At 43.6% G+C, this 16,484-nt stretch overlaps 1 protein-coding gene across 2 annotated transcripts in view; it reads right to left on the bottom strand.

Annotated features, from left to right (window-relative positions):
• Window positions 1-15,600, bottom strand: part of LOC127574264 (protein APCDD1-like) — a 37,607-nt gene extending 22,007 nt beyond the window's left edge. Inside the window, exons 1-3 of one of the 2 annotated variants that reach the window (XM_052023120.1) lie at window positions 14,894-15,600; window positions 4,364-4,548; window positions 1,318-1,849 (exon numbers count right to left, since the gene is read on the bottom strand). In XM_052023120.1, coding sequence (XP_051879080.1) covers window positions 1,318-1,849; window positions 4,364-4,428 — 597 coding nt within the window. In that variant the 5' untranslated portion in view covers window positions 4,429-4,548; window positions 14,894-15,600. The remainder of the gene's footprint in view (window positions 1-1,317; window positions 1,850-4,363; window positions 4,549-14,893) is intronic. The other variant, XM_052023119.1, reaches the window with a different exon arrangement.
• Window positions 15,601-16,484: the final 884 nt, after the last annotated feature.

The raw sequence follows: 16,484 nt of genomic DNA, 5'->3' as shown, positions 1-16,484 counted from the left end.
TATAAGGATGGAAAAAATAAGTAGGGGATGTCCTTGCAGTGGAATGCTATATCCTGGGATGACACAGGCAAGTTGGAAGTTGATAGATTCCCAAGATAATTCGTTAGATTCACTTGATTGGCAAACTCTGATGTGTTTTAAGGAAACTAGTACTCACTGATATAAATTAGTAGAGACATTAGGGTGTTAACTAAGCAAACCATTTGGCCAAACACACCAACATGTTGCCGTGTAATGAATATCTAGTTTGGGTGACAAAGGAAATATGCAGATGGAGCCGGGTGCTGACTGTCACAAAACATTGTTGGAAAGAATATAAAGCAGAGAGGTCTGCATCCACGCTTGAAAATGCGGAAGATTCTTTACAGGTGAAAGACAGTTTAGTTCACAGAGACAATCACTTTGTACTGATGGGTAAGACTGACTCATGATAGGACACCCTCATATTGTTATTGATTTACTGTTTTTCCCCATCTCCTACCCTCTCCCACCTCCTGCCCTCCTCCACCTCCTGCCCTCCTCCACTTCCTGCCCTCCACCTCCTACCCTCCCCCACCTCCTGCCCTCCCCACCTCCTACTCTCGCTCACCTCCAGCCCCTCCCCACCTCCTGCCCCTCCCCCACCTCCTACTCTCCTCCACCTCCTCCATCTCTTGCCCTCCCCAGCTCCTGCCCTCCCCACCTCCTGCCCCCCCTTAACTCCTGCCTCCTCCTGCCCTCCCCATCTCCTGCTCTCCACCAGACCTGCCAGCTCCTCCCTTGCTCCACCCCAACCACCTCCTCCTGCCTCATGCTAATAAATGCCTGACGCATGCGTCACACTGCCCAATGGTAATACCACGTTATTGGGTTCCAAATCCTCTCTGGCTAAGATTAAGATCTTTGTTAGTCACACGTACCTCAAAACACACAGTGAAATGCATCTTTTGCGTAGCGTGTTCTGGGGGCAGCCCTCAAGTGTCGCCACGCTTCCGGCGCCAACATAGCACGCCCACAACTTCCTAACCCGTATGTTTTTGGAATGTGGGAGGAAACCGGAGCATCCGGAGGCAACCCACGCAGACACGGGGAGAACGTACAAACTCCTTACAGATAGCAGTGGGAATTGAACCCGGGTCACTGGCGCTGTAATAGCCGCTACACCACTGTGCCTGCCTTAACAATAAATATTTAAAACTCACTTAAGAAAAACGGCAAAGAAAGCTAAATTTTCACGACAAATCATACTGGAATCACTTTGAGTGCCAATGGTTTTTGAAGAAGATTTACTTCTGTCTTAGAGAGCTGGTTTGAATGTTATCAGGAAGTGAGAGTTACCTTGGCATCCTGCAGTGGAGGTTGATAGCTGGAGGGTCGGTTGTACATCCTCTGGGACCAATTAGTGTGGATGTCACCCAGGAATAATTCTTGCACCACTTGCTCAGGATTGTGGTGCAGGTGTTGCTTTTCTACCCGAAGGAGCTGCAGCTCATGCATGGCAAAGTTCAGAGCTCGGAAACAATCACAGCCTCCTTCGTCACTTGACAGGTCATAGCTCACGTTGGGCTCCCATGTCTTGTGTCGTGGCAAGAACCCCGGGCAGGACCTGTTCAATCTCAGACTCATTTCCTCAGCCTTCAGTTTACTGTGGCAGACGATCTGGACCCTGTGCAGGTAGTAATCTGCTTCGGTTGCTCCTCGAATGATCCAGGACGCCTGGCGCAGACGGAGTTTTCCTATGATGACCAGCGTGTAGGTCGGCTGTGTACAGTGATTGTCTCCGTAATTAAACTGATAAGCTTTGAATGTATTATTGGAGTAAAATCTGTAGGATCTGGTAATGAATTCAGGACCTGGCCTTACCTCACAACTGTGGAGAGAGATAATAATTAGCTTCACAATAAAGCAATAATACTTGGTTTTACAAAACTACATAGCTGTTTCCAGTGAATACAGCGTGGGATTTTTTAAAATTCAAAAACAATTTAGTAAGAAGTCACAGAAGTCCTTTAAGGGTGCTGTTCACTATGCCAATATAATCTGTTCTTGTGTCTTTACTTTTCAGGAAACAATCATTTGGGTACCTCTAAGATCGAGGTCAAAGAATGACTTTGCTTCCCTTATGGGGTGAACCAAACCTCCACTCAGTCACTTCATTGACAAGGCTAGGCAGATGTGACCGTCTTCGAAGACTTGTGTTTACATCTCTTTCAAGAGGTCCCCAAGTGGTTTCCAGCCAGTAAGGTTCTTCTAAAATGTCACATCATTGTAATGTTGCAGCAGCCACTTTGCACACATCAAGTTCCTACAAGCACTAGTACAACACCAAATGATCTGTTTTTCCCCAGTAAGGCTGATTGAGGATTAGTATTAAGCAGAACATCAGGGACAACTCTCCAACTTTTCAAAATGGTGCCTTGAGCTCATTCATGTATGGGTACATATGATGCAAAATGATATCTGAACAGTTAATATTTGTCTGCATTAAACTTAACGCTTGATTTAAGCAAAACCTTTGATTATGCTTCTCCCTTACATATTTTACCCAATAAATTCTACAATCCCTGAGCAGACCGCTCTGTTTCTAAATGGGAAGTGCTATGTAGTAAGGAGACTGCTTTCTGTACTTTATTTACTCATGGAATCCTTTCTGATTTGTGTATCAGTGAAATTGTCTGTTGTATAGTTCCTTGCATTTTATTGATAACCATGAAACACAAAAAAAGAGTGGAAATAATTGACTGCAATGCTACTGTAAGAACATTTTTATCTGGCCTTTCCAAATTTTTTTTTCCATAAGAGTACTTCTGATGAAATAGGTCAGGGAGGAATTTGGTGACAGATAGTTAAATGATCATGCAAAAAGTAATTGACAGTTACTTCAACAGAAAGCATTTGGACTTATATTGTTAGCGTAGGAGTTCAGTATACAGTTGTTGTAAAAATTAAATAATAAGACATGCATTTATCTGGTACCTTCCATGATTTCAGCCCAACCTAATGCATCTTAGAGCCAGTTAATAATTTGTGTCGTCAATGTTGAAGTGTAATAAATATGGCAGCCAATTTGCACACTGATTTCTCAAAAATGGCAAGCTGATAATATTGGTGTTGGCTAAGGGATAAATATTAACAGGCATAGCAGTGTAGCAGTTAGCATAACGCTATTACTGTGCCAGTGACTTGGGTTCAATTCCCACCGCTGTCTGTGAGGAGTTTGTACGTTCTCCCCGTGTCTGCGTGGGTTTTCTCTGGGTGCTCTGGTTTCCTCCCACATTCCGAAGACATACGGGTTAGGAAGTTGTGGGCATGCTACGTTGGTGCCGGAAGTGTGGCGACACTTGCGGGCTGCCCCCAGAACATTCTACACAAAGATGCATTTCACTGTGTGTTTCGATGTACATGTGACTAATAAAGATATCTTATCCATCTTCAAAATAGTCACTGGATATTTTATGTTCACCTGAGAGAGGAGACAGGTCCTTGCCTTAACAATTCAAATGAAAGAAGGTACAGTTCCTCCCCAGCTTACAAATGCCCAGCTTATGTACAGTCTGTAAATATGAGCGGGCATTTGGGAGACTGGCGGGATGGATTTTCTGGCTGCTGTGGTGTAGGAACTTGGTTCATGGTCACATTTCTGACTTGGGAACCCTTCGGGTTATGAGCAATTCTAGGGAACAGAACCTTGTCGTAACCTCCGCTGGACCTGTATTGCCAACAGTGAGCTGTTGGTCTAGATTTTTGAGCAATCTCTGGAGGGATTTAAACCCAAGACCTTCTGATTCAAGAGGGCTACCATCAGAGCAACATATGATGTAAGTTAAGGCACTGATAACTTTGTATAAGCTGAACTGCATGATAATAATGAGTGATCTCATTAACTAAACATTCGTATAACACTGACTAGGGTTAAAACTATTCTGAATTATTCTAAGTTAGATGAAAGACTTAGCCTATCAGTCCAAGACAACTTTTGAAAAGAGTTAGTGCAAAAAAAATTAGCACGTAAATTTAAGAGTTAGTTGATTGTAAAGGGTAAGAAAGACAGAAGTTCAGCAGTTTAGGGGTCTTGCAAATAAAGGAATGAAGAGTATTAAAGGGAACGTTCCAAGGGGATGGTAAAAGAAGGGAGGTAGACTGGAGCAATGTATCAAGAACAGTGTGTTCAGAGAAATGTGGGAACAAGGGAGGTATTAATTGATAAAATAGACAATGGAGAGTGTTTGGGGACAAGGTTATGTATTCTTTTATCCTCTGGAAATAGAATGGATTGTGAATGGAAAAGGACCCTCATTTTTTAATTTGCATTCACTTAACAGAACTATTTATTCATCAGTTTTTCATATAAGCAGTATTGACTTGGGCTTTAATGGGTGCTTACTTACTTTGTGGAGACCCAGTGGCTCTCCACTTGGGGTGGCATTTGTACGGTGATCCTAGCTCCATTGTACAGGTGCTTTAACATGTGGTGACATTGAAAATCTTTGCTAAACTTCCCCAGGGTCTTCTCAATGGGTCTGTTGAACGCTTCCTCTGAGTAGTGTAGAGATGAAGCATCATCCAGTCCTGGAAAGAAGCACAATACATAACAGATGAACATAAGTGAACCCAGGCTAAACATGGCAAATACAGACTTTTTGATTTAATTCTTTAATACAAACTCCACGGGGATTCATGGGAAGACATTCCAGGAATCAATTCAAAGTTATAAATTAAATAAAGAACACCACAAACCTTTCTTAAGTAGAATGAGTTTGTGCCCTAATCTTCTTAATTTGGCCAGTTTTCAAACTCTACAGTTTCAAGTTGTGCAAGATCTGTTTTGTTTTTACTGGACTTTTAAAACATTTGTTTAGAACATAAGAAAAGGGGACCAGCAGTCGGCCGTTTGACCCTTTGCACCTGCTCTGCCATTCAATAACATCATGACTGATCTTTTACCCGAGCAACATTTTCCTGCTCTTACTCCAATTCCCTTTACTCCCTCAGAGTGATAGAGACATAGAGTCACACAGCATAGACACAGACCCTGCGGCCCACCAGGTCTATGCCGATCTGTTTGCCCAACTACACCAATCCCATTTTCCCGCATTAGGTTTAGGTCCGTATCCTTCTATGCCTTGGCTATTTAAGTGCCTGTCTAAATGTCTCTCAAACTATTTGACTTCCCCAACTTTTAAATAAACTAAATAATTCCCAAACTATTAAAGAAACTATTTGACTTCTCACCTCGCACTTCTCAGGATTAAATTCCATCCGCCCAACTTTCCATCTCATCTATATCCTGCTAAATAGCCTTAGGCATCCTTCCTCCCTCTCCACAGTGCCACTAATTTTCATGTAAACTGCAAACTTACTAATCATTCCTCCTACATTCATGTCCAAGTCATTAGTATAATTCACAAACAGCAAAGATCCCAGCACTGATCCTCACGGTACATCATGACTCAAAGACTTCCAATCAGAAGATCAACCTTCCACCACCACCTCCAATCACCAAGCAAGCCTTGGATCCAATTAGACAGCTCACCTTGGATCCTATGTGCCATAACCTTCTGGACCAGTCTACCATGCAGGACCTTGTCAAATGCCTTACTAAAGTCCATATAGACAATGGCTTCCACCTTGTCTTCATCAATCTTCTTAGCTACCTCCTCAAAAAAGTCAATCCAATTAGTGAGACGCATTTCCTTAATATCTTGCTTACATATACAATTTGGAAATAAGCAAGTGTATTAAAAGTAACATAATTAAAACTTTGCAGTTTAAGTATATTCCTTAGAAAAGATCCCTTCATCTTTTTATGCTCAATAAGCATTTTGAAAATCAAAGAAAAACCGTTGCAAATCTGAAATAAAAATAGAAAATGCTGGAAACACTCAGCAGGTCAGGTAGTTGCTGTGAAAAGAGAAACAGAGTTAATGTTTCAGGTCCAAGCTGCTGGCTAATCTGCTGAATTTTCTGTAACCTTTTTTTTTGTGGGATGTGGATGTCTTTGGCAAAGCCAGCATTTACTATCCACCCCTAATTGGCCTTGAGAAGGTGGTGCAACCACTGCAGTCCTTCTGGTGAAGGTACTCCCACAGTGTTGCTGTGTAGGGAGTTCCAGGATTTAGACTCAATGACAACAAAGAACTGGTGATGGGAGTGCAATTTGGAGAGGAACCTTCAGGTGGTGGTGTTTCCATGAACCCATTTCCCTTGTCCTTCTTGAAGGTAGAAGTCATGGGTTTGGAAGGTGGAGATGGAGAAGTTGGGCAAGTAACAGCCGTGCGTTTTATAGATGGTGCACACTGCAGCCGTTCTGCACTGGCAGTGGATGAAGTGAACATTTAGTTTGACGATGAGTTGACAATCAAGCGAGCTGCTTTGCCCCAAATGGTGGTGAGCTCTTTACCTCAAAAGAAACTGTCCAGGTTACATCAAATGGGATATCACAATATTTCCCAATCACAACATGCCTGGGAATAAAATTATCTTTAGATAGACTAATTAACACACTAACCTTGTGTGACCTCAGAAAGGAAATGCCTTCCCCCCCCCCCCCCCCGTTGAACTCCCCAGTTGCTTCTTTTGTAAGCTACCATTGAAAACAAGCTGATAACTGATACCTGTCCCAATGCCTGACCTAATTATCCTCAGCTAACCTTTCCCCCAGACGTCTCTGCAACATTGACTGCCCAGTCCCTTAATGATCCACTTCATCATTGTTTTTCATTCTAGCCACAAGAAAACATTTGAGGGCTGATTTCTCTCTGTGTTGCATCTGTAATAATGCATTTCTAGGGCACAATATGCAGTTACCCATTGCATTGGTTTTTTACATCACAGGCATGTTTTATTGAGCACATTACAGCAAAACACCTCCTATATCACTTTCTCAGTCTCGGTCTCAGGTAAAGAACCACTGGGACCCCAATAGATGAGTAGCCACCAGTTATATTGGGCCTGGGCATAACAGGACAGGAAGCTCCAGCAGGTGTGCAAAGTCAAAGTCAAAGTCAAGTTTATTGCCATACGCACAAGTACATGTATGCACAGGTGCAATGAAAAACTTACCACAGGCACCTAGCATCATATAAGCAACATTCACAAGAAAAACATAAATTAAACATAAATTATACACAATTTTTACAAGAAAGAACACAATTAGGTAAAAAAAACAAGGTCTATTTTAGTGCAAAGTGATTAAAGTGGTCATAGTTTTGTTATACTGTAGTGATTCAGATTGTGCTGGTTGGTTCAAGAACCGAATGGTTGAAGAGAAGTAGCTTCTGTACCTCCTGCCCGATAGTAGCTGTGAGAAGATGGCATGGCACAGATGGTGGGGATCATTGATGATGGATGTTGCCTTCTTGAGGCAGCGCCTCCCGTAGGTACTACTGATGGTGGGGAGGGATGCGCCCGTGATGTGTTGGGCTGAGTCCACTACTCTATGCAGCTTGTTACGTTCCTGCACATTCGAATTGCTGTACCAGACTGTGATGCAACCAGTCAGGAACCATTTGGTGCTTTTGATAATGGAGCAAAGAGTCAATAACACTGGGACGGTGGCAGCAGGGTCTGAAGGAAATAGAGTGATAGAGTCATGCAGCAAGGAAATAGACCCTTTGGCCCACTGAGTCTGCACTGACACCATTTTACACTAATCCCATTTTATTCTGCCCACATTCCCCAGAACTTCTCCCAGTTCAATCACTCACCCACACTAGGGAGAGTTAAGCACCCTGCATGTCTTTGGGATGTGGGAGGAAATCAGAGCACCAGAAGGAAACCCATGCAGACACAGGGAGAACGTGCAAACTCCACACAGAGAGCACCTGAGATCCTGATCAAACCCAGACTGCTGGAGCTGTGAGGCAGCGGCTCTACCCAGCTGCACCACTGTGCTGCCCAAAATGTGTCAACTGCGTACATTTGACTAAGAGAGACACAAGAGACTGTGGAGCAAAAAACAAACTGCTGGAGGAACTCAGTGGGTCAGGCGGCATCTGTGGAGGCATAGTTGTGGGTCATGACCCTGCATCAGGATATTTGATTAGCTTTGTTATTACATAAGTGTTTCCGCACAATGGCGTTTTGACTGAGAGGTTAAAACTGGCCACACTGACGGTAGCAAAGTCTGGTAGCAGATTCCTACTCAGTTAATACAGCAGCTAGATTAAGATTGCTTTGGACTGTGTGACTGTTGCCTGTGTAATCTTGAGTTACAGAAAAAATGTTTTAAATTATAATTTTCAACTGTTTTGAGATGATATGTAGCAGGAATGTGGCAATGCCTAATTACATAATAACATCTGCTGCCATGTTCTCTGACAGTGTGTAGTGAAATAATCTCCGTATCACCGCACTTCAAATCCTGTCGTACAATGGCTGTTCTGTTCAAGTCAAGTTATTTGATTGTGCGAGTCACCAGAGCATCACTGATGCCGTGGCACTTATTCTGAGTCAGCCAAGAAAAACTGGAACATAAAGGAAGGCAATTAACATTAACCCTTCATAGGCCACAGAGTAGAGTGTGTTTCAAAGCTGTAGTGTAACCTGAGGCAAAAGTGAGACGTAATGAACTACTTTAGGTGATTTAATCTATTTAATGATATACAACACATTGCAAATTGCATCCTGCCCATACTTAATTTACACATGGGCTTGTCCGCCAATTGAAACTAGCTGGCTACCAGGTGAAGAGGTGAAGATGAAAGTCCCTCAACAATTTTTACCATGAAGCTTGCCAGTCAAGAATTTCCTCCATTGCTCCACTACGTTTAATGAAACTGACAGGACAGGACCTGTCTGTCTCTGAATCATTGATAGTGGCGGCCAGAAGGAAGGAAGTGATATCTGGGGGCCTGAGGGTGGCAAGAGTCAAGCTGAATGATTTTCCGGTTCAAGAGGCTGAGATAATTTCTGGCTGCTTTCTATTTGCCTGGTAATTTCCTGGCAGGCATATTCTAAGCTATTTAAGAATTTTTGGGCTACTGCTTAAACGCTTGATCTCCCAGTCTACCTCCTCGTTGCCCTTGCACTTTATTTGTTTACCTGCACTGCACTTTGTAGTTACAACACTATATTCTGCATTCTGTTTTCTTTTTATTGCCTCAATGTACTTATTATGTATGGCACTATCTAGGTAAGATAAGATATCTTTATTAGTCACATGTACATCAAAACACACAGTGAAATGCACCTTTTGCGTAGAGTGTTCTGGGGGCAGCCCACAAGTGTTGCCACGCTTCTGGCACCAACATAGCATGTCCGCAACTTCCTAACCCATACATCTTTGGAATGTGGGAGGAAACCGGAGCACCCGGAGGAAACCCACGCAGTCATGGGGAGAACGTACAAACTCCTTACAGACGGCGGCTGGAATTGAACCTGGGTCGCTGGCGCTGTAATAACGTTACGTTAACCGCTACACTACTGTGACACTATGCTGACTGGATGGCATGCAAACAAAAGTTTTTCACTGTATTTCGGTACACGTGACAATAATAAACTGATACCAATACCAGTACATTTTGCTCCCCTTAAAATGTCGTGTGATACTACACAGGACTTTCCCCTTCCCCTCCTTTGGCACAGATAATGCTGAGAATCTTGACATAATTTCTGCTTCAACCACTAACGCTAAATTCCACAACCTTCTGGGCAATGGTGTCTTTTCTGCTTTTTGCTCTAAGCCCCTTACATTTATTTTTGCGTCTGCTTTCTCAGTCTAGATTCTGAACTACCAGAAACTGTCTGCTTCAATCCACCCTATCTCATCCAGTCATTATTTTAAACACTTGACATTCTAAGGGGGGAAAGCCTCACATTTCAAGTTCGTCACTGAGTTATAAAGCTCAGAAACAGGTCTTTTGGCCCACCATGTCTTCCTCAACATTTAAAGTACCCATCCATACTAATTCCATTTACTAGCACTTGGCCTGTTTACCAGCACCAATGTGTTTTGCCAATTCAAGTGCTCATCTAGATTCTTCTTAAATGTTGTGAGAGAGTCTCTGCACCTACACAGGCAGAGCATTCCAGTTTCCAAGAAATATTTCTATTATTGCCTCTAAGCTTCTACCCCTTTACCCAAAACTTATACCCTCTTTGTTTTCATGATTACATTTGCTCATATTAGGCAGGATTCTATTTAACCTTTGTTGTAGTGTCTTTATAGCCACAATACCCTTTCCACCAGTATTGAATCTAATGCTGCAAACAGTACTCTTGGCTCAAGTCTTGTATAAACTTGTTACATTTTGGCTTTAAGTGTCTCCTTCCTCTCCATAATGCCTTTGATGTCCTGCAAATCTGTTCGTTGGAAGTTCCCAAATCTACATGCAAGTTAACCTAATGCAATTACCAAAGGAATAAGAATCAATGAATCTGATCAGGCTGAGCATGCAGTATGCATTTGAACTCATTAACTCAAAAATAAAAGAAAATGCTAATAATACTCAGCAGGTCAGACAGCGTCTGTGGAGGGTGGGGGTTGAAACAGAGTCAATGTTTCATCAGAAATGGTGAAGTCATTAACCTGAAACTTTAACTCTGCCTTTCTCTTCAGAGCTGCTGCTCTGCTGAATATTTCCAGCATTCTTTCAGGACTTCCAGCATCTTTAGTTGAACATAATTTTGACACTGTGCGATATCGCCCTTAGTAATATTTATTCTGAGGCTTTACTGAACCCAGCGTATACTGGGTATACAGTCCCTTGGTATCACAGTAATTCTCCCACCATAGTATTTCATGCTCTCCACAATGGGAACACAGTAAGCCTTGTCCCCAGTAAGGATAATATGTCCCCAACCCCAAACCAAAAGTGCGTCATCGAGGTTGGTTTTGAACAATACATCAACAGTTCCAATATTCAACAAAAAAACTCATCAGGTTGATTCCATCAAGTTCAGAAATTAATCAGCTGTCCCGTCACTGAAACATAACACAAATAGGAGCTGCTATGGGAGGAGGACAGGGTGAGGGGAGGAGCTGCTGTTATCTGGGTTTATGGCATACCTTTATTACCTTGAGGCTATTAAGCTCAATATTACTCAGTAGAACTACTTCTCACTGCTGCATTATTTTCAGTTCGGTTCAGATAGGTTCAGTGAGCCCTGAGAAAACTTTTCTTCCAAATTTTCTTCACTCCTACCCTCCATTTGTTAGTTCTATAATTGTCTGCAATTGGTCACTGCATTAATTTAGACACATTTTAATTGCAAGTTTACCAATGCTGATTTTGCAGTCACAAGGTGGTGTATAGAGCATAGTGGAATGAAATTCGCTGGAGACAACAGCTTTAGTTTGACATGCATGGCTTGTAAGTTCAGTGTAGCAGCAAACCTACTTATAAAATGAATCAGAGGATCCACTGGAGCCCTGAGAAAAATTGAAACTTATTTCTCCTCACCTGAAATAATTGGAGAGAAGCGGCTCTCCCCTTTCTGCTTTCTAAATATGATTGATGAGTATGTGGGTCATGGAAGTGTGAATTCTCTCTGGTGTATATGTGTCAGCGAAAGGATTTCAGCTAGATTGAGCTAATGTTAAACTGCAAGTATCAATTTCACATTTATTAAATGCATCATTAAAGATTTTATTTCCAACCATGGAAGCATTTGGCACAGAAGGAAATTATTCAGCTCTTTGTGTGTTTAGTTGTGCTTTGTTGGAACGATCTGAAACTAATTCCACTGCCCTGGCGCTCCCATCAAAACATTCTGCCTGAATATTTATCCACTTTCCTAATGATTTCTGTCACAACCTCCCATTGGCAAAGTATAACGTTCACCAACAACATTCTGAATAAAGACATTTTGTGCCATACTCTTTCCTTATTCTCTTTAGCAACACTTTTTAATTGATGATTCCTTCATTGCTGCCTCTTGAGAAAGAAGGAAGAAGAATTCAGTAGAGAATGTTCTTTTGCTCAGCGTGATGTACCTTGGGCATTCTAATTCACCTGAAGTAACAAAAATGCAATGACTTCCAAAGAGAGTACTTAAAGCTGAATTATTTGATCAACCTTTGCTGTTTTGTTGGCATTTCTGTGAAGTGCTTTGGGATTAACTTTTACTCAAAGTGCACAACATAGTCATAGAAAAATACAGCAGGAAGCAGGGTCTTTGGCCCACCAAGTCCCTGCTGACCATCAACCATCCATTTACACCAATCCCAGTTTTATTCTCTCCACATCTCCATCAACTCCCCTCAGATTCACAGAGGCCAATTAATTTACCAACTCGCACGTATTTGGGATGTGGGAGAAAACAAGAGCACCTGGAGGAAACCCACGCAGACACAGACCCCAGACAGATAGCACTGAAGGTCAGACTAGAACCCAAGTCTCTGGCAGTGTGAGGCAGTGGCTCCACTAGCTGTGATACTGTGCTATACAATTCTGATGGCAGCAAAAGCTGTGAGAGCAATGAATGGGGCATGTCCTCAGGGGATATCCTTTGAATGGTGGATGTGAGGACATGATTTAGATATGCAGAACGAAAGACACTGCCAGAGACAGAATGGAGCCTGGCAGCATCAAGCAGAAAGGGTACATATCACAACTGATAATGGCTAGAACACATAGAAAAGTATGAATACAGAGCCTCCCAATCCCATTTCTTCCAAGAAGGCACAAGAGACTGCAGATACTTGAATCTGGAGCAACAAACAATCTGCTGGAGGAACTCAGTGGGTCGAGCAGCATCTGTGGGAGGAAAGGAATTGTCGACGTTTTGGGTTGAAACCCTGCATCAGGACTTTGCTCCCGTTTACGCCAACTTAGCAGAGATCACCCACTTACTTACCCACATACCAAAGCTCCTACTTAATCATTCCTTTCTTCTCAAAAGGTAACACCAAATATACATACTCTATTTTGAATGATTATAGAACGATGATGATAAAAGTAATGAGTAGATATTTTCCTTGTCCATTCTGGAACTACTTGTTCCATTGATCGACCCCAGAGAGAAACAAATGGGCATAGGGGTGGGATGGGGTTAGAAGTGATGGGGAGGGGAGGTGGGTAACGGTGGATCATTGCACAAGTGTCAGGTTTATAAATAAAGGATGTACTTATATAACGGGATAGAGTGGGTCCCAGGAAATAAGTCTCTGTTCTGGCACTGATCCAGATTCCTGATATCTGGTCAGGGACATTAGTGCACAAATAGTCTGTCTAGGGAGACTGTAAACTGAACTGAAGACCTAATTAAAATTCAATTCGTGGAGTTTATGAGAAACTCTTTATTATTTTCCTTGCACTGTTAATATTATCATCCCACTGAAAGCCTTTTCATTTTTATCTACCAAAGCGCCATAGAGATGGTTGTTCAATTAACTATTTTGAGTATGACTGGTGATGTATAATAAAAGTCAGTTAAGTTTTACATAGAACAGTACAGCACAGGAACAGGCCCTTCGGCCCACGATGCCTGCGCCGAATGTGATACCAAATTAAACTAAATCTCTCCGCCTGCACATGATCCATAGCCCTGCGTATTCATGTGTCTAAGAGCCTCTTAAACGCCACTGTCGTATCTGCTTCCACCGCCAACCCTGGCAGCCCGTTCCAGGCACCCACCACTCCCTGTGTAAAACATTTGCCCAGGACATCTCCTTTAAACTTTCCCCCATGGGGTGAAAGATTGTCCCGTGGGCTGTCTCCCTGCACCTTGCTATAGGACCGAGCGCACCAAGTCAGAAATTGTTGATTCTCTTCCTCAACCTCAGTTTAGGACACTAGGTTGAGAGAGATAAAGTTGGCCTGTAATATCAAACAGATGAAGTCTAGTCCTCAATAATTCACAGCTCCGGGCCGGTTATACCCTGCGTGAACTTTCACTATCCCTGCACTGAAATCTGTCCTGTTTAGAGGGTTGTCTTTCCTGGATGGCGTGTGGTGCTTGAATAAGTGAATGATAGTGATAGATTGACAAGCGGCCCCCTGGGGAAAGTCATGGGGCGATTTAACCAACAGATCTCCAACTTTTAAATCACTAAATAAAATGCCGACTCTTTAGAACTTGCGCCTCAACACATTTTAAATGCACTTTTTAAAAATAACTCCCAGGGTAATTTATTTTCAGTGGGGAGCCGGGATTATAACATATGTTTGTGAAATAAAATCCCAGCACCATTCGGATAACTTCTCCAGACACTCATCAAACGACCTTCACGTTTTGCCGTGAATTTATTGCCCTGCTCCTCGCCCCTCGCCCGGACAGCGTTGAGGTTCCGGCGCCAAGCTCTCCAATCTGATCCCCGCCGTGCGATCTTCTGAAGCCGGCGGAACCCGAAACCAGCGGCGGCCGGCGCTCGGGAAGGGTCGCTGGACTGAATTGTCCACACTGAATACCAAACGCGATCACACCACCATTGAACTGCAACCACCTGTGGTACAGCATTTCCCCGAGAACTCTCAGCATCCCCATACCACTGAATCCAATCTCACTTGGACAGAATATCCAATCAAACCATTAACAGTTTAGTATTATTAGGCTTATTACAATTTTAAGGGTCTCGACTGAAACGTCGACTGCCCACTCCCCCCCCCCCCCCCACAGATGCTGCCTGACCCGCTGAGTTCCTCCAGCATTTTTTGTTGTAAGAGAGAAAAGTATCCCGTTGCATTGGCCTTGACCCTAAGCGTTGACATTTCCTTTCCCTCCACAGACGCTACTCGACCCGCTGAGTTCCTCCAGCAGATTGTGTGTTGCTCCAGATTCCAGCATCTGCGGTCTTTTGTTATCAGCAGGTTTATTAATGTTGATACAGAGTGTGGAGCCATAAGTTTAGATCTGTGTGTAAACGCACCTCGCACACACACACACACACACACACACACACACACACACACACACACACACACACACACACACACACACACACACACAAGCCCGAGATTGATGGATAACTCACCAGGGAGAATTAGTGTCAACACCAGGTAAGAGACAACTGGTTTCAGGCGGTGTAAAGCCATCGCTTCCCTTCGGACACCCACCGCAGACTCCGCTGAAACTCTGTCCACGCAACAGATCCAGTTCAAGAATCAAGCCCCTGCTTTGAACGGTGTTGAGACAGACCTGTGATGAGCAAGTTCAGCGCGCATCGGCGTGGGAAGAGAGCGGGCACTCAAGAAGAGGAAGAGAGAATGGCTTATCTGTGACTCTCCCCTTCTGTCTGCCTCCCTCTCTCGCCGGGTGAGCCCCAGCTCGCCGCTCTCCTGTCTACTCCGCTGTTTCCAGCGGCGGCGCAGTTAAAAGTCCGCCTGAGTTCGATGAGATAAAACTGTGCGGATGTTCAAAAGCAAAAGGAAAGTTTCCCAGAAACTTTCTGTGTGTGTGTGTGTGTGTGTGTGTGTGTGTGTTTGTAGGGGAATAAAAATCCACCTCCTCCTTGCTTTGTCCAGAAGAGCCCTCGGATTACAGGCACCGCTTGCAGAGAGACGCTGGGAACGGTGTGAATTATCCCCGGGTTCGCTGCCACTCTCCGCTCAGCTGCCCGGAGTTTGTCAGCGAGTGTCTGTCTGTGGTGGGGAGGCCTCTCCGTTTCCCTGCACATCAACACTGGCTGAGGGTCGGGAGGTGGAGATTCTCTGCCTCTTCAGCGCTGCTTCAAAGGGATGCGTTTATGACCATCATTCTGGCGTCTCGGGGAGAGATAGAGTGTCCTTTTATTGGTTTAGAGCTTCCAATCTCAGTCGGTGCAGAGAAAGATCACAACTACGCCCCTCCCGAAAACGTCCCCTCTGGGTATTTTTTTGATAAATGAACCATCTCTTCAAAGCAAGTTTTCGCTTTATCTGGGGAAGGGCAGTTAGTTTACAAGTCGCTGCTTAAACTTGCTACCTTAACACATTAAAGCAAATATCTGTTCGCCTCATACCAATTTACAACGAGAAACTTACATTCATATCGTTATATTCATTGTATCTGTTATTAACATGTACACTGTTTACTCTGTGAGCTTCATGCGAGCACTGAGTGTCAGTCTACCCGGGTCTAGATCACAATAAACTAATCGCCTTTAACGGACAACGGTATACGTCTCAAGTCACTGCACAGGAATGTATAGGTTCATACGAGGAACGGGCACCAAAAGCTTCGCTTAAAGAGAAGAGTTTTAAGGAGTATTTTCAAGGAGGCAGGAGAGCTGGAGACGTGGGTGGAGGGAGCCTCAGAAACGAGGGCCTTGGCAGGCAGCCAACAGTCGAGCGATTAAAATCATGGTCTTGTAGGTCAGATTTGGAGGAGCAGATTGCAGCAAGGGTTGTAGGTCAGAGGGGGTTACAGGGATAGGGGCAACAGCATGAGGGGTGGGGGATTGACAAGGAGTTTTACAAGGGAGGCAATTGCTTAATGGGGAGCCGGTGTATATCGGGTGGAATGGAGCATGGGTTGATGGTACTTGAGTGAACAAGGGCTAGCAGAGCTTGGGATGATTTAACTTCCCAATATAATAAAATATTGTTTCAGTTCAGTCTATTAATGCAATCCATATCATCAACATG

The sequence above is a fragment of the Pristis pectinata genome, chromosome 9 (assembly GCF_009764475.1).
Source record: "Pristis pectinata isolate sPriPec2 chromosome 9, sPriPec2.1.pri, whole genome shotgun sequence".
Lineage (NCBI taxonomy): Eukaryota > Metazoa > Chordata > Chondrichthyes > Rhinopristiformes > Pristidae > Pristis > Pristis pectinata.
The sequence above is the reverse complement of the archived record's forward strand: the minus strand, read 5'-3'. Positions and strand labels throughout refer to the sequence as shown.